The sequence below is a fragment of the Carcharodon carcharias genome, chromosome 4 (assembly GCF_017639515.1).
Source record: "Carcharodon carcharias isolate sCarCar2 chromosome 4, sCarCar2.pri, whole genome shotgun sequence".
NCBI lineage: Eukaryota > Metazoa > Chordata > Chondrichthyes > Lamniformes > Lamnidae > Carcharodon > Carcharodon carcharias.
Window position 1 is genome coordinate 203,335,356 of NC_054470.1, and position 18,377 is coordinate 203,353,732.

The following is an 18,377-nucleotide window of genomic DNA, read 5'->3' on the forward strand; positions in this document are numbered from 1 at the left end:
ACTGCAGGACACTCTTCCCAGACTTCTTCACCATGATGCTGACTGCAGGACTCTCTTCCCAGACTGCTTCACAGCGATGCTGACTGCAGGACACTCTTCCAAGACTGCTTCACAGCAATGCTGACTGCAGGACACTCTTCCCAGACTGCTTCACAGCAATGCTGACTGCAGGACTCTCTTCCCAGACTGCTTCACCGCGATGCTGACTGCATGACTCTCTTCCCAGACTGCTTCACCGCGATGCTGACTGCAGGACTCTCTTCCCAGACTGTTTCAGCGCGATGCTGACTGCAGGACACTCTTCCCAGACTGCTTCACCGCGATGCTGACTGCAGAACACAATTCCCAGACTGCTTCACCGCGATGCTGACTGCAGGACTCTCTTTCCAGACTTTTTCACCGCGATGCTGACTGCAGGACACTCTTCCCAGACTGCTTCACAGCGATGCTGACTGCAGGACACTTTTCCCAGACTGCTTCACCATGATGCTGACTGCAGGACACTCTTCCCAGACTGCTTCACCGCGATGCTGACTGCAGAACACAATTCCCAGACTGCTTCACCGCGATGCTGACTGCAGGACTCTCTTCCCAGACTTTTTCACCGCGATGCTGACTGCAGGACACTCTTCCCAGACTGCTTCACAGCGATGCTGACTGCAGGACACTCTTCCCAGACTACAACTTCTTGCTGCTGTTTTTTTATATTTGTACACTCTGTCCCTTCCTGTCACTCTCTGCGTATCATTACCTAAATAGCTGCCCTACAATGCTGCTATATCCTTTTGCTTTGTAAGTCTATGTATCCCCATTACAGAACCTTCCCCCCTCTATTCAGTTTAAAAGCCTGTCTACAGCCCTAGTTATTTGGTTCACCAGGAGAATGGTCCCAGCACATAAAAACCACCCTCTACCATCATCCTCTCCCTCCAGCCACTAAACCAATCTTGGATCTGATTTACCCGGTTGCCCTGGATCCGATGGGCTCTTATCCTCATGACCATTTCTCCCATGTGGGACCTTGTTAAAAGTTTTACTGAAGTCCATGTAGACTACATCAAGTGCACTACACTCATCTACACAACTAATCACATCCTTGAAAAATTCAATCAAATTTGTTCGACATGATCTCCCCCTGACAAAGCCATGCTGACTATCCCTGATTAACCCCTGCTCTCCAACAGGGATCCCCTTGTGTGAAAGATGAGATTCAGTGACCATTTGGCTCACGCTGTGAAAGGTTCCTGGAGGGGTCGGATGGAGGGGGAGGTAGATGATGAGAGATCCATAGCATCTGTTTTGGGTGGCATTAAAGTATAAGATTGCTTTTATAACTTGTGTTATCCCTACAAATCTGTATATATCTGTAAAGGCATAGTTGTGGGTGAAGGAGTATTGTAATATAGTTCATCCTTTCTTGTTTAATAAATATTTTATTCTTTTGGTAGAAGTTCATGAGCAGACTCCTGTGACTCTGTTCAGTAGCCCCTCTCCACGTATCTAAACAAACAAATTAAAGTTAGGATCTATCTAGCTGGGTTCCACCCTGGGTTCAGGCTTGTTCAGGGGTAACTTCAGCTGGGATCATAACAATATACACAAAGTAACAGACAGAATAACACAGACACAGACACCCACACACACAGACACAGACACACATACACACAGACACCCACACACAGACACAGACACGCACATACACACACACACAGACACCCACACACACAGACACAGACACGCACATACACACACACACAGACACAGACACGCATACGCACACACACACACAGACACCCACACACATACACAGACACCCACACACACAGGCACAGACAAACACATGCACAGACACACACACACACACACACAGGCACAGACAAACACACACACAGACAGACACCCACACACACACAGACACAGATAAACACATGCACAGACACACACAGACACAGACACCCACACACACAGACACAGGCAAACACATGCACAGACACAGACAAACACAGGCACAGACACAAACACACACACACACACACACACACAGACACACAGACACACACACAGGCACAGACAAACACATGCACAGACACACACACAGACACACACACACACACACACACACACACAGAAACAGACAAACACATGCACAGACACACACACAGACACACACACACACAGACAAACACATGCACAGACACACACAGACACAAACACGTGCACACACACACACACACACACACACACACACAGACAAACACGTGCACACACACACACACACATGCACAGATATACACAGACAGACCTGGAGAGCAGTTACAGGAGCGAAGGGTTTGTACTGGAGAATCCCGACACTGGCTCCCACCCCATAAACCTTGGAAAACATCTGGACACATAATCTGGAAAAAGGAAAAGTGTGTGATGCAAGGATGGGAACATGTTCCAAGTCTTCAGTACAGGAAGGTGGTAGCATAGGAGTACTGTCACTGGACATCATTGTTATTGATTTGTTCTTGGGATGTGGGCATCACTGGCTGGGCCATCATTTGCCCCATTCCAAATTGCCCTTGTTCAGGGTCATTTCAGAGACAACCACATTGCTGTGGGTCTGGAGTCACATGTAGGCCAGACCAGGTAAGGAGGGCAGATTTCCTTCCCTAAAGGGCATTAGTGACCCAGATGGGTTTTTACAACAATGGACAATGGTTTCATGGTCATTATTAGACTGTTAATCCCAGGATCTCATTGAATTCAAATTTCATCACCTGCAGTGTTGGGGATTGAACCTAGAGCAGCTCCCTGGGTCTCTGAAATATAAGAGCAGTGACAATAACACTACGCCTCCTCCACCTCCACCAATATTGCAGAGACACAGGGTATTGATCTGGGGACCTGGCTTCGAATCCCGACAATGCAGTTGGTGGAATTTGAATTCAATACAAATCTGGAATTCCAGTGAGAGTCAGTGTGTGTGGGATCCGTACCCCAGTGAGATTCAGTGTGTGTGTGGGACCCGTACCCCAGTGAGAGTCAGTGTGTGTGGGACCCGTACCCCAGTGAGGGTCAGTGTGTGTGTGGGACCCGTACCCCAGTAAGAGTCAGTGTGTGGGACCCACTCTGCAGTGAGAGTCAGTGTGTGTGGGACCCGTACCCCAGTGAGAGTCAGTGTGTGTGGGACCCGTACCCCAGTGAGGGTCAGTGTGTGGGACCCGAACCGCAGTGAGAGTCAGTGCGTGTGACCCATACCCCAGTGAGAGTCAGTGTGTGGGACCCGTACCCCAGTGAGATTCAGTGTGTGTGTGGGACCCATACCCCAGTAAGAGTCAGTGTGTGGGACCCACTCTGCAGTGAGAGTCAGTGTGTGTGGGACCCGTACCCCAGTGAGGGTCAGTGTGTGGGACCCGTACCCCAGTGAGAGTCAGTGTGTGGGACCCGTACCCCAGTGAGAGTCAGTGTGTGTGGAGCATGTACTCAAGTGAGAGTCAGTGTGTGTGGGACCCGTACCCCAGTGAGAGTCAGTGTGTGTGGGACCCGTACCCCAGTGAGAGTCAGTGTGTGTGGAGCATGTACTCAAGTGAGAGTCAGTGTGTGTGGAGCACGTACCCCAGTGAGAGTCAGTGTGTGTGGGACCCGTACCCCAGTGAGAGTCAGTGTGTGTGGGACCTGTACCCCAGTGAGAGTCAGTGTGTGTGGGACCAGTACCCCAGTGAGAGTCAGTGTGTGTGGGACCCGTACACCAGTGAGAGTCAGTGTGTGTGGGACCCGTACCCCAGTGAGAGTCAGTGTGTGTGGGACCCGTACCCCAGTGAGAGTCAGTGTGTGTGGGACCCGTACCCCAGTGAGAGTCTGTGTGTGTGGGACCTGTACCCCAGTGAGAGTCAGTGTGTGTGGGACCTGTACCCCAGTGAGGGTCAGTGTGTGTGGGACCTGTACCCCAGTGAGATTCAGTGTGTGTGGGACCTGTACCCCAGTGAGAGTCAGTGTGTGTGGGACCCATACCCCAGTGAGAGTCAGTGTGTGTGGGACCCGTACCCCAGTGAGAGTCAGTGTGTATGGGACCCGTACCCCAGTGAGAGTCAGTGTGTGTGAGGAACCTGTATCCCAGTGAGAGTCAGTGTGTGTGGGACCCGTCCTCCAGTGAGAGTCAGTGTGTGTGGGACCTGTACCCCAGTGAGAGTCAGTGTGTGTGGGACCCGTACCCCAGTGAGAGTCAGTGTGTGTGGGACCCGTACCCCAGTGAGAGTCAGTGTGTGTGGGACCCATACCCCAGTGAGGGTCAGTGTGTGGGACCCACTCTGCAGTGACTATTTATTTTTTAAGGGGTTGGATTGAAACCCTGTCTCCCTTTCCCATTCTGATGGTGAAGTTGAACAACAAAGTAGCTTTGTTAATTAAGGATGGCATTAGTTCAGTACTAAGAGAAGACCTTAGCTTGAAAAAGCAAGATGAAGAGATTGGGTGGAGATAAGAAATAGTAACGGTATGAGGTCTTGCAGGAATAGTTTATAGGCCCCTTACCAGTAGCTACACTGTAGGACGGAGCATACAGGAAGAAATAAATGGGGTGTGTAAGAAATGTACCTCAATAATCATGGGTGACTTTAATCTACATGTAGATTGGGAAAATCAGATTGGCAATGGTAGCCCCAAAAATGAGTTCATAGTGTGTTTTCGGGACAATTTCTTAGAGCAGTACGTTCAACAGCCAACTAAGGAGCAGGCTATCCGAGACCTGGTAATGTGTAGAGAGACAGGATTAGTCAATAACATCATGTTCAAGGAGCCTTTAGGTGACAGCGATCATAACATAACAGTAGCTCATGCTCAGTTTGAAATGAAGTGTAGGTCCATGACTGCTGTTTTAAACGTAAATAACAGGTAACTGTGAGGGCATGAAGACAGAGCTAGCTAAGATGAACTGGGAAACTAGATTAAAAGAAGGTAGCACATGGTGGAGTTGCAGTGGCAAACTTTTAAGGAGATATTTCATAACACTCAGGAAAAAATTGATCCCTGTGAGAAAGAAAGTCTCTTTGAGAAGGATGCATCATCCGTGGATAAATAAGGAAGTTAATGATGGTATTAAGTTGAAAGAAACACTGTACAAATCTGCAATGATTAGTGGTAGGTCAGAGGATTGGAAAGACTAAGAACCAGCAAAGAATAACTAAAAAGATAATAAAGAGGCAGAAAGCAGAGTATGAGAGAAAGCTAGCTAATAATATAAAAAGATTAAGACTTTCTCGAAGTATTTGAACAGGTAAAGAGTAACTAAAGCTCGTGTTGGTCCTCTGGAGAGAGTGAGTCTAGGGAATTGATAAGGAAATGGTGGAGGCATTGAACAAGTATTTTGTGTCAAAAAACAAAAACAGAATTACCTGGAAAAACTCAGCAGGTCTGGCAGCATCGGCGGAGAAGAAAAGAGTTGATGTTTCAAGTCCTCATGACCCTTCGACAGAACTTGAGTTCGAGTCCAAGAAAGAGTTGAAATATAAGCTGGTTTAAGGTGTGTGTGTGGAGGGTGGAGAGATAGAGAGACAGAGAGGTGGAGGGGGGGGTTGTGGTTGTAGGGACAAACAAGCAGTGATAGAAGCAGATCATCAAAAGATGTCAACGACAATAGTACAATAGAACACATAGGTGTTAAAGTTAAAGTTGGTGATATTATCTAAACGAATGTGCTAATTAAGAATGGATGGTAGGGCACTCAAGGTATAGCTCTAGTGGGGGTTTTTTTTTAAATAATGGAAATAGGTGGGAAAAGGAAAATCTTTATAATTTATTGGGAAAAAAAAGGAAGGGGGAAACAGAAAAGGGGTGGGGATGGGGGAGGGAGCTCATGACCTAAAGTTGTTGAATTCAATATTCAGTCCGGAAGGCTGTAAAGTGCCTAGTTGGAAGATGAGGTGCTGTTCCTCCAGTTTGCGTTGGGCTTCACTAGAACAATGCAGCAAGCCAAGGACAGACATGTGGGCAAGAGAGCAGGGTGGAGTGTTAAAATGGCAAGCGACAGGGAGGTTTGGGTCATCCTTGCGGACAGACCGCAGGTGTTCTGCAAAGCGGTCGCCCAGTTTACGTTTGGTCTCTCCAATGTAGAGGAGACCACATTGGGAGCAACGAATGCAGTAGACTAAGTTGGGGGAAATGCAAGTGAAATGCTGCTTCACTTGAAAGGAGTGTTTGGCCCCTTGGACGGTGAGGAGAGAGGAAGTGAAGGGGCAGGTGTTGCATCTTTTGCGTGGGCATGGGGTGGTGCCATAGGAGGGGGTTGAGGAGTAGGGGGTGATGGAGGAGTGGACCAGGGTGTCCCAGTATTTTGTGTCTGTCTTCATGGTAGAGAACTTAGAAAACTTCCCAAAGATTCTTGAAAATCAAGAGGTGACAGGGAGGTATGAACTTATTACAATCACCATTACCAGAGAAAGGCCGACAAGTCCCCAGCATCAGGTGGCTTGTATCGTAGGGTTTTAAAAGAAGTGGCTACAGAGATAGTAGAGGCATTGGTTATAACCTTCCAAAATTCCTTAGATTCTAGAAAGTTCCAGTGGATTAGAAAATAGTGAACGTAACACCTTTATTCAAGAAAGGAGGGAGACAGAAAGCAGGAAACTATAGGCCAGTTAGCCTAACATCTGTCATAGGGAAAATGCTAGAATCCATTATTAAGGAGGTTTTAGCAGGATACTTAGAAAATCACAATGTGATCAGGCAGAGCCAACATGGCTTTGTGAAAGAGAAATTGTGTTTAACTATTTATATAAACGACATAGATGACTATGTGGGGGGTAGGGTTAGTAAGTTTGCGGATGACACAAGATTGGCCAAGTGGTTAACAGTGAAAAAAAAAACAAAAAAACTGCGGATGCTGGAAATCCAAAACAAAAACAGAATTACCTGGAAAAACTCAGCAGGTCTGGCAGCATCGGCGGAGAAGAAAAGAGTTGACGTTTCGAGTCCTCATGACCCTTCGACAGAACTTAACAGTGAGGTTGAGTGTCTTGGGCTCCAGGAAGATATAGACGGGATGGTCAAATGGGCAGATAAGTGGCAGATGGAATTTCACCTGAAAAGTGTGAGGTGATACACTTTGGAAGGAGTAATTTGACAAGGAAGTATTCAATGAACTGCATGACACTAGGAAGTTCTGAGGAACAAAGGGACCTTGGCGTGTGTGTCCATAGATCTCTGAAGGCGGAGGGGCATGTTAGTGGGGTGATGAAAAAGGCGTATGGAACACTTGCCTTTATCAATAGAGGCATAGATTACAAAAGTAGGGAGGTCATGTTGGAGTTGTATAGAACCTTGGTGAGGCCACAGCTGGAGTACTGTGTGCAGTTCTGGTCGCCACATTATAGGAAGGATGTGATTGCACTGGAGGGGGTGCAGACGAGATTCACCAGGATGTTGCCTGGGATGAAACATTTAAGTTATGAAGAGAGGTTGGATAGACTTGGGTTGTTTTCGTTGGAGCAGAGAAGACTGAGAAGCGACCTGATGGAGGTGTACAAGATTATGAGGGGCATGGACAGGGTGGATAGGGAGCAGCTGTTTCCCTTAGTTGAAGGGTCAGTCACAAGGGGGCATAAGTTCAAGGTGAGGGGCAGGAGGTTTAGGGGGGATGTGAGGAAAAACTTTTTTACCCAGAGGGTGGTGACGGTCTGGAATGCGCTGCCTGGGAGGGTGGTGGAGGCGGGTTGCCTCACATCCTTTAAAAAGTACCTGGATGAGCACTTGGCACATCATAACATTCAAGGCTATGGGCTAAGTGCTGGTAAATGGGATTAGGTAGGTAGGTCAGGTGTTTCTCACGTGTCAGTACAGACTCAATGGGCCGAAGGGCCTCTTCTGCACTGTGTGATTCTGGTTATAGAGTTTTCAGACACAATAGAGTAGGAGATAAAAAAAGAGGGGGGTTAGCACTAATGGTTAAAGAATCAATTCCAGCTGTGAGAAGGGATGATATACTAAATGGGCCAACAAACGAAGCTTTATGGATTGAGCTTAGAAATAAAAAAAGGGACAGTCACACTACTGGGAGTATACTACAGACCCCCAAATAGTGAAAGGGAGATAGAAGAACAAATATCTAGGCAAATTTCTGCTTGTAAGGGCAAGAGGCCAATAATAGTAGGAGACTTCAACTCTCCTAATATCAACTGGGATTCAAGCAATACAAAGGACACTGAGGGAGAAAAATTCATGCAGTGTGTCCAGGAAAATTCTTTCAACCAACTAGTGACAAACCCAAAGAGAGGAGGTGCAATTCTAGACCCAGTCTTGGGGAATGAAGAAGGGCAAGTGGGTGAAGTGACAGTTGTCGACCATATCGGGGACAGTGATCACAATTCAGTAAGATTTAGCATTACCGTGGAAAAGGACAGAGATAAGGCAGGAGTAAAAGTCTTGAATTGGGGGAAGGCAAATTTTGCAGAAATGAGAAGGGACTTGGCTGAGGTGGACGAGACAGCACTGCTGGAGGATAAAACAGTGGAAAACCAGTGGGAAGCACTAAAAAGCGAGATCCTTATTGTACAAAGTGGACATGTCCCCTACAAAAATAAGAGTGGTACTGCTAAATCTAGACACCCCTGGTTGTCGAGAGGAATACAGGCGAAGATCAAACAGAAAAAGAAAGTGTACGATAGGCACAAAGGACTAAGCACTGCAGACAGCCTAGATGAATATAGGAAGTGCAGGGACCAAGTAAAAAAGAAAATAAGGAAATCAAAGAAGGCATGAAAAAGATTAGCAAGTAAAGTTAAAGATAACCCAAAGATGTTTTTACCAATACATTAATGCTAAAAGGTTAGTTAAGGAAAAAGTGGGACCTATCAGAGATGAAGATGGATACTCGTGTGTAGATGCAGAGGCTGTGGGAAGGGTTTTGAATGAATATTTTGTCTCCGTGTTTACAAAGGAAAAGGGAGGATGTAGATATAGTAGTCCAGGAGGAACACTGCGAGATATTGGACAGGATAGTCATAAAGAGAGAGGAAGTACTCGAAGGGTTGAAATCCTTGAAAGTTGATAAGTCACCAGGGCCAGATGGATTGTTTCCAAGGCTGCTGAAGGAATTCAGGGAGGAGATAGCAGATGCTCTGAGGATGATTTTCCAATCTTCACTAGATACAGGGGAGGTACCGGAGGACTGGAGAAATGCAAACGTAGTTCCATTGTTTAAAAAGGGATCAAAGGAAATGCCAAACAATTATAGGCCAGTTAGTCTTACATCGGTGGTGAGCAAATTAGTAGAATCAATATTGAGAGATAGGATTAACTGGACTAGTCAGGGATGGTCAGCATGGATTTGTTAAAGGAAGGTCCTGCATCACAAATTTGATTGAATTCTTTGAGGAAGTGACAAGAAGGGTTGATGAAGGTAGTGCAGTGGATGTTGTGTACATGGATTTTAGCAAGGCATTTGACAAGGTCCCACATGACAGATTGGTCAGCAAAGTAAAAGCCCATGGGATTCAGGGTAATGTAGCAAACTGGATAAAAGGTTGGCTTTGTAACAGGAAACAAAGGGTAATGGTCGATGGATGGCCTTGCGAATGGAAAGTTGTCTCAAGTAGTGTTCCACAGGGCTCGGTGTTGGGACCCTTGCTGTTTGTGTTATATATTAATGATTTGGACGTGAACGTTGGGGGCACGATTGGGAAATTTGCAGATGAGACAAAGATTGGCCGAGTAGAGGATAGTGTAGAGGATAGCCATAATCTCCAAAACGATATAGATGGGTTGGTGGAGTGGGCGGTTATGTGGCAGATGGATTTTAACATACCGAAGTGTGAGGTCATACATTTAGGAAGGTCAAACAGTTACAGGGATTACACAGTAAATGGGAATATACTAAGAGGGGTAGATGAAGTGAGAGATCTTGGCGTACAAGTACATAGGTCCCTGAAAGCAGCAGTTCAAGTAGACAAGGTTGTAAAGAAGGCATTTGGAATGCTCTCCTTCATTGGCAGAGATATAGAATATAAAAGTAAGGATATAATGTTGGAATTGTATAAAACGCCGGTGAGACCACAACTGGAGTATTGTGTGCAGTTCTGGTCACCACATTGCAGGAAGGGCGTAATAGCTCTGGAGAGAGTGCAGAGGAGGTTTACAAGAATGTTGCCAGGGTTAGAAAAGTGTAGCTACAAGGAGAGATTGGATAGGTTGGGGTTATTTTCCTTAGAACAAAGAAGGCTGAGAGGTGACTTGATTGAGGTGCACAAAATTATGAGGGGAATAGATAGAGTGGACAGGATAAAATTGTTTCCCTTGATGGAGAATTCTAGAACCAGGGGACATAGATTCAAGATAAGTGGCAGAAGGTGTAGGGGGGGACATGAGAAAGAACATTTTTACGCAGAGGGTAGTGGGTGCCTGGAATTCGCTGCCCAAGTTGGTGGTAGAGGCAGAAACTTTAAACTCTTTTAAAAAGTACCTGGATCTGCACCTTAAGTGCTGTAAGCTGCAGGGCTATGGGCCGGGTGCAGGAAGGTGGGATTAGAAAGGGCACATGGGTGTCCTCGGGCTGGCATGGACAAGATGGGCTGAATGGCCTCCTTCTGTGCTGTAACTTTTCTTTGGTTCTATGATGGCCATAATCATGAAAGGAATTTCATGGTGGAAGACACAGTTCTCGCGAAGAACTTTGGAAGTCGGCCCAATTGGCAACTGGGTGAAGTGACAGGACCTCTCTCCTATAATGTGTCAATAAACAGCCGGATAATTCGACACATGGATCATCTCTGGAGAAGAGAGACAGTCCCACAAGAAGGAATACCCTCATCATTTGTGTTTGAGTCTACGCCGCAGGTGGAAGAAATGTCACACGAGTTGGAAGTACCGGTGGGGCTTGTTCGACCCGAGAGGGTCAAAGACACAAGCCTGGCCACTTCCACTGAAGAGCCTGGTGGACAGCTGACTCCTGAGAAGGGAGTCTCGGAAAAACCAGCCGAGGCCATTGAGCTACGACACTCGACACGTCTGGGGAAGCCTCCTGAGAGAGTTGACCTGTAAATAGTTATTTCTGTAAATAATTGGGATGTTGTGAAGCTTGTTCACTGTACTTTCATGTAAAGGGGAGGGACGTGGTAAAGTGGAGTGCTCTGTACCTTTAAGAGAATGTAGTTAGTTGACCATGTGACTGTATTGCCCAATCGCTACACAGTGTGGGCTTCTTGGTTACTAAGTGGAGAACTGGAGGTGATTGAAGAAGCACACGTGGTGTTAGTGCTCTGTTCTTAGTTCCAATAAACCACCAGTGTTTGTTCAGTTAATCGGTCTCTCTGCCTGTTTTGTTTCAAGCACCAATTAATGTGTTAATATCAAAAGCGTAGTTAGCGTTCGCCAGACAAAATGGCCCAACAATTTGCTTGGTGATTGTAATTTTCCCGAGTTCCTCCCTCCCATTTCCTGATTTGCAGCTATTTCTGGATGTTACTTGTGCTCTCTGTAGTGAAGATTGAAACACAATACCTGTTTAATTTGTCCGCCATCTCCCTACGTTCCATTATCAATTACCCAGACACACTCTCTATAGGACCGATGCTCACTTTGTTAACTCTTTTCTTACTTAAATATCTATGGAAACTCTTACTATCCATCTTTATATTACTAGCTGGCTTTCTCTCATACTCTAATTTTTCCCTCATTAATCTTTTTGTCATTCTTTGCTGTTCCTTATATTCATTTCAATCTTCTGATCTGCCACCCACCTTTGTGTAATGATATGCTTTTTCTTTAATTTGATACTGTCGTTAAGTTTTTTAGTTAACCACAGATGGTGGACCCTCCCCCTTGGAATTTTTCTCTCACTGGAATGTGTATATTCTGTGTATTCTGAAATATCCCTTTAAATGTCTGTCACTGAACTTCTATTGACATATCCCTTAACCTCATTTGCCAGTTCACTTTAGCTAGCTCTGCTTTCATGCCCTCAAAATTGCCCATCTTTAAATTTAAAATACTAGTCCTGGACGCACTCGTTTCTCTCTCAAAATGAATGTAAAATTCAATCATATTATGATAGCTGCTACCTAGGGGAATCTTCATGAGGAGGTTATCAATTAATCCTATCTCATTGCTCAATACCAGGTCTAGTATAGCCTGCTCTCTGGTTGGTTCCAGAACATGTGGTTCTAAGAAACTATCCCAAAAACATTCTATGAACTCCTCATCTATGCTACCTTTGCCCATCTGATTTTTCCAGTCTATATGTAGATTAAAATCCCCCGTGATTATTGCTATATCTTTCTGGCAAGCTCTCATTATCTCTTCTTTTATACTCTGTCCTACTGTGTAGTTACAATTAGGAGCCTGTACACCACTCCCACAAGTGACTTCTGCCCTTTATCATCCTCATCTCAACCCAAACCGCTTCTACTTCCTGGTTTCCTGAATTTCGGTCATCCCTCTTGTCTGTGCTAATACCATCATTAATAAACAGAGCCATCCCTCCACCTTTTCCTAACTTCCTGTCTTTCCTAAATGTCACCTACCCTTCAATATTCAGATCCCAATCTATGTCATCCTGTAACCATGTCTCTGTAACGTCTGTCAGATTGGATTTATTTATTTCGATTTGCGTTATCAGTTCATCTGTTTTGTTTCGAATGCTACATGATTTAAGACACAGAGCCTTTAGTTTTGTCTTTTTATTTGTTTTGTAGTTTGTCTGCTGATTTACCCTTAGGGCAGAATCTTTTGGTCAGCATGAGTGGCCTAACACACCAACGCATAAAATGATGCCCAATAACGGGCGTGTGTCCCGACACCATCGTGCACCATCACGGTATTTTGTTCGGTGGGCGCGTGCCGGAGTTGGCTGCGCACCCTCCCAAAAGTTAAGGGCCTATTAAGAAATTAATTAAAGTCCTTACGAACGCTGCCCATCCAACCTTAATGTTGAAGGGCAGGCGAAAAGGCCAGGCGGCCTTGACAGTTTTTCGGAAACTTCATCCACGAGCGGGATGAGATTTCCTAAAGCTTTTATTAATTACATTTCTTCCTAAATATAAAAACATGTCCCATGAGGGAACATGTTTAAATAAATTTTCGAGCCATTTATTTATTTATCTGAAAACTGCTTCAATCTCCCTGAGGCAGCTCTATGCCTCAGGGAGATTACAGCGCTCTTGCGTGTGCATGCATGAAAGACCACTGGCCCTGACTCTCCCTTCTCCTCCCCCCCCCGCCCGCACTGGTAGTTCTGAGCGCTATGGCTCGCGTCTTACGCTGGGCGAGCCTTAATTGACCCGCCCATGTAAATTGGCGGCATGGCAGCCGATCTCGGGCAACGATTGGCTCCTTGACCACCCCTGCCCGCTCCCACCGAACCCGCCTGCCATAGGAAAACTCCTAGTCTTTGAATTGTACTCTCTGTCACTTCCTATCATAGTCTGTTTATCATTTCCCATATTAATGCCTGTCTCTCTCCCCTTGTCTCTACTCTTTGGTTTACCACATCTTCCCAAATTTGATTCCTTGCCCCCACTATTCAGTTTAAAACTCTCTCTATTTCCCTAGTTAAGTGGCTCACAAGGACACCAGTCCCAGCACGGTTCATTTGTAGAACATCCCAACGGTACAGATCCCACTTTCTCCAATACTGGAGGCAGTGCCCCACGAGCTGGAACCCACTGCTCCCACACCAATCTTTAAGCCATGCATTCATTTCTCGAATCTTATTTGCCCTATGACAATTTGCATGCAGCCAGGTAATAATCTAGAAATTATTACCTTTGAGGTTCTGCTTCTTAATTTGGAGTCTAGCTCCTCATACTGACTCTGCAGAGCCTTCTTCCTCGTTCTGCCTATGTCATTGGTACCTTCCTGGACCACAACTACTGGATCCTCCTCCTCCCACTGCAAGTTCCTCTCCAACCCTGAGCAGATGTCCCAACCCCTGGCACCCGGCAGGCAACACAGCCATCTGGACTCTCGCTCCTTGTGAATGGTGTCAATCCCCCTCACTATACTGTCCCCTACTACCACTGCATTCCTTTTTGCACCCCCATTTGGATGGCTTCCTCTACTACAGTGCCCTCGTCAGTTTGCCCATCCAAACAAGCTGAGAGAACCTCATACCTGTTGGACAATTGCAGAGGCTCACACTCCTGCTCTCTGGGTCATTCACAGTCACACCCTCCTGTCCCCAGAGGCTCACACTCCTCCACCCCTGCCCTCCGGGTCACTGTCATGAAAGTATAATAATTTTCACAATATTTTTCTGGTTTATTGTAGTGGTTTATGGGGGTAAGTAGTTGGGTCTGTCTGTGTGTGATTTAATTATATTTGGAGTCAAGTAGACAAGTTTAACTATCAAAAGAAGGTCGGTGCTTGACATGCTGACTTAGGATGTGAGGCTTGATGGGAATTTGCATTTTTTAGATAGAAAAAGGGAGATTTGGATTTCAAAGGGATCTCAGTCTGTTTACAAATAGCCAGATAAGCAAGGCTAAGGAATGTGTTGATTTTCCCCAAAAGCTACTGACAATAAATAGCAACAAGGTTTTTATATTGTGAGGAAGATACAGTTTCATAGACACATGGGACAATAGAATTTAAACATCACAAAAGAGAGAAACAGGTATAAAGGGGAATGAGGCTGTGTTAGGAGAAGACATTGAGATCTAACAGAAGTATGTGAAGTAGCCTGAATGAAGCCTCCAGTACTCCTGCCTAAGTCTGCTGTCTACTGAAACTGAAGCTGGAGAAAAATCATTTGGAATTCCACTGTCCAGGGTATTGTGTTCATTTGCTGGATCTGTTTAAAATCTAAAATCTATTTTTGGACTGTTGTTTTAAAGGGGGTGTAACTGGGAGTCAGGTTAATTAGGAATTTTCGGACTTATTCTTGTAGTAATTTATAGCCTTATGCATGTGCTTGAAATCTTTTCTTTTGTTAATAAATATTTTGATTCAGTTTTTTTAAATTTCACAATCTTGGTGGACTTGTTCCTTCTGAATTCAGTGCACGCATCTCGAAATAAATACAAGCTGCAAAACCATTGTGGTAACACAATCAAGTTTCCCTTGTGGATTTGGTCTACCTGGCACACACCATCTGTGACATCATGACAGTCTCCTTCCCTGTCTCACTCACAGTCACACCCTCCTGTCCCTGGCCACTGTCCAAATCAGTAGACCCTATCTCCTAAATGGTGTGACTGCCTCCTGGTACAAAGTATCCTAGGAATTTTCCCCCACCCTGATGTGCCACAGTGTCTGCAGCTCAGCCTCCAGCTCAATGACTCTGAGCCAAAGCTCCTCGAGTCACAAACACTTACTGCTGATGTGTTTTCCCTGGATCACAATGTTATCCAGGAGCTCCCACATGCTGCAGCCTTGACACATCACCTGTCCTGCCATCCTCAATGTGTTTTAAATAATTACTTAATTATATTAACCAATTAATTAATGTTGCTTTCTTTTATATTCAATTAAATTTACCACCAAATTGTACTATTTTAAACCTTAGGGACAGAATAGACCTTACCACTTACCAGATACTCACCAAACAGCTATCTCATTTCCCTGTAGTAGAGCAAGAACCATGTCAGGCTATTGCTTGACTAGTCTGTGAGACAGCTCTCCCAATTTTGGCACTAGCCCCCAGATGTTACTAAGGAAGACTTTGTAGGGTTGACAGGGCTGAGATTGCCGGTGTCGTTTCTGGAGCCTAGGTCAATGCCGGTGGTCAGTCCGGTTTCATTCCTTTTTTTTTGTGACTTTGTGGTGGTTTGTTACAACTGAGTGGCTTGCTATGTCATTTCAGAGGGCATTTCAGAGTCAACCACATTGCTGTGGGTCTGGAGTCACATGTAGGCCAGACCAGGTAAGGACAGAAGATTTCCTTCCCTAAAGTGGAGTGAATCGAATTGGCTGAAGACTGACATCTGTGATGCTGGGAACCTCTGGAGGAGACCGAGATGGATCATCCACTCAGCACTTCTGGCTGAAGATTGTAGCAAATGCTTCAGCCTTATCTTGTGCACTGATGTGCTGGGCTCCTTCATCATTGAGGATGGGGATATTTGTGGAGCCTCCTCCTCCAGTGAATTGTTTAATTGTCCGCCACCATTCACGACTGGATGTAGCAGGACTGCAGAGCTTAGATCTGATCTGTTGGTATTGGGATCGCTTAGCTCTGTCTATCACTTGCTGCTTATGCTGTTTGGCAAGTATTCCTGTGTTATAGCTTCACCAGGTTGACACCTCATTTTTAGGTGTGCCTGGTGCTGCTCCTGTCATGCCCTCCTGCACTCTTCATTGGATCAAACCAGAGGTTAGAGGTCAAGGTTTGGGAATTCTGTGGCAAATAATTCACTTTCTGACTTGGTCCAAACATGGACAAAAGATTGGAACTGCAGGGCCAGGCACCGGGCGGGGCACCGAGGGTCTCCCTTCCCCCTGTCCGCCGGAGCTCCTTCTCCAGCTTCACCCCTACCCCACACTTGCTGCAACTCTGGTTGGGTGAAGCGAGCGGTCACCTGAGAGTGATGATGTTGTGGTTGTGAGTGTGAACCCGGGCCAGGAGCATGGCCAGATCATTGGCCTCAGAGCCACTGTTCACCAGCATTACAACCTGCAAAACAGGAAACAGAACCATGAACAACAGCCCCCGGGCCATGAAACCCCTCGTCCCCCACCCCCAACACCCACCCCCGGGCAGGGACCCACCCACCCCCAACACCCACCCCCGGGCAGGGACACACCCACCCCCAACACCCACCCCCGGGCAGGGACCCACCCACCCCCAACACCCACCCCCGGGCAGGGACCCACCCACCCCCAACACCCACCCCCGGGCAGGGACACACCCACCCCCAACACCCACCCCCAGGACAGGGACCACACCCATCCCCGGGCAGGGACCCACCCACCCCCAACACCCATCCCCAACACCCACCCCCAGGACAGGGACCACACCCATCCCCGGGCAGGGACCCACCCACCCCCAACACCCACCCCCGGGCAGGGACACACCCACCCCCAACACCCACCCCCAGGACAGGGACCACACCCATCCCCGGGCAGGGACCCACCCACCCCCAACACCCATCCCCAACACCCACCCCCAGGACAGGGACCACACCCATCCCCGGGCAGGGACCCACCCACCCCCAACACCCACCCCCGGGCAGGGACCCACCCAACCCCAACACCCACCCCCAACACCCACCCCCAACACCCACCCCCGGACAGGGACCCACCCACCCCCAACACCCACCCCCAACACCCACCCCCAACACCCACCCCCAACACCCACCCCCAACACCCACCCCCAACACCCACCCCCGGGCAGGGACCCACCCACCCCCAACACCCATCCCCGGGCAGGGACCCACCCACCCCCAACACCCACCCCCGGGCAGGGACCCACCCACCCCCAACACCCACCCCCAACACCCACCCCCGGGCAGGGACCCACCCACCCCCAACACCCACCCCCGGGCAGGGACCCACCCACCCCCAACACCCACCCCCGGGCAGGGACCCACCCCCAACACCCACCCCCAACACCCACCCCCGGGCAGGGACCCACCCACCCCCAACACCCACCCCCGGGCAGGGACCCACCCACCCCCAACACCCACCCCCGGGCAGGGACCCACCCACCCCCAACACCCACCCCCGGGCAGGGACCCACCCACCCCCAACACCCACCCCCAACACCCACCCCCAACACTCACCCCCAACACCCACCCCCGGGCAGGGACCCACCCACCCCCAACACCCACCCCCGGGCAGGGACCCCACCCACCCCCAACACCCACCCCCGGGCAGGGACCCACCCATCCCCAACACCCACCCCCAACACCCACCCCCGGGCAGGGACCCACCCACCCCCAACACCCACCCCCGGGCAGGGACCCACCCACCCCCAACACCCACCCCCAACACCCACCCCCGGGCAGGGACACCCCCACCCCCAACACCCACCCCCGGGCAGGGACACACCCACCCCCAACACCCACCCCCGGGCAGGGACCCACCCACCCCCAACACCCACCCCCGGGCAGGGACCCACCCACCCCCAACACCCACCCCCGGGCAGGGACCCACCCACCCCCAACACCCACCCCCAACACCCACCCCCAACACTCACCCCCAACACCCACCCCCGGGCAGGGACCCACCCACCCCCAACACCCACCCCCGGGCAGGGACCCCACCCACCCCCAACACCCACCCCCGGGCAGGGACCCACCCACCCCCAACACCCACCCCCAACACCCACCCCCGGGCAGGGACCCACCCACCCCCAACACCCACCCCCGGGCAGGGACCCACCCACCCCCAACACCCACCCCCAACACCCACCCCCGGGCAGGGACACCCCCACCCCCAACACCCACCCCCGGGCAGGGACACACCCA

At 48.5% G+C, this 18,377-nt stretch overlaps 1 protein-coding gene across 1 annotated transcript in view; it reads right to left on the reverse strand.

The window, feature by feature from the left end:
• Positions 1-1,552: 1,552 nt before the first annotated feature.
• The window catches only part of LOC121276839 (alanine--glyoxylate aminotransferase 2, mitochondrial-like), a 48,752-nt gene continuing 31,927 nt past the window's right edge, over positions 1,553-18,377 (reverse strand). Inside the window, exons 4-7 of the mRNA XM_041185383.1 lie at positions 16,488-16,582; positions 10,803-11,007; positions 2,303-2,396; positions 1,553-1,578 (exon numbers count right to left, since the gene is read on the reverse strand). Of these exons, the coding sequence (XP_041041317.1) occupies positions 1,553-1,578; positions 2,303-2,396; positions 10,803-11,007; positions 16,488-16,582 (420 nt within the window). The remainder of the gene's footprint in view (positions 1,579-2,302; positions 2,397-10,802; positions 11,008-16,487; positions 16,583-18,377) is intronic.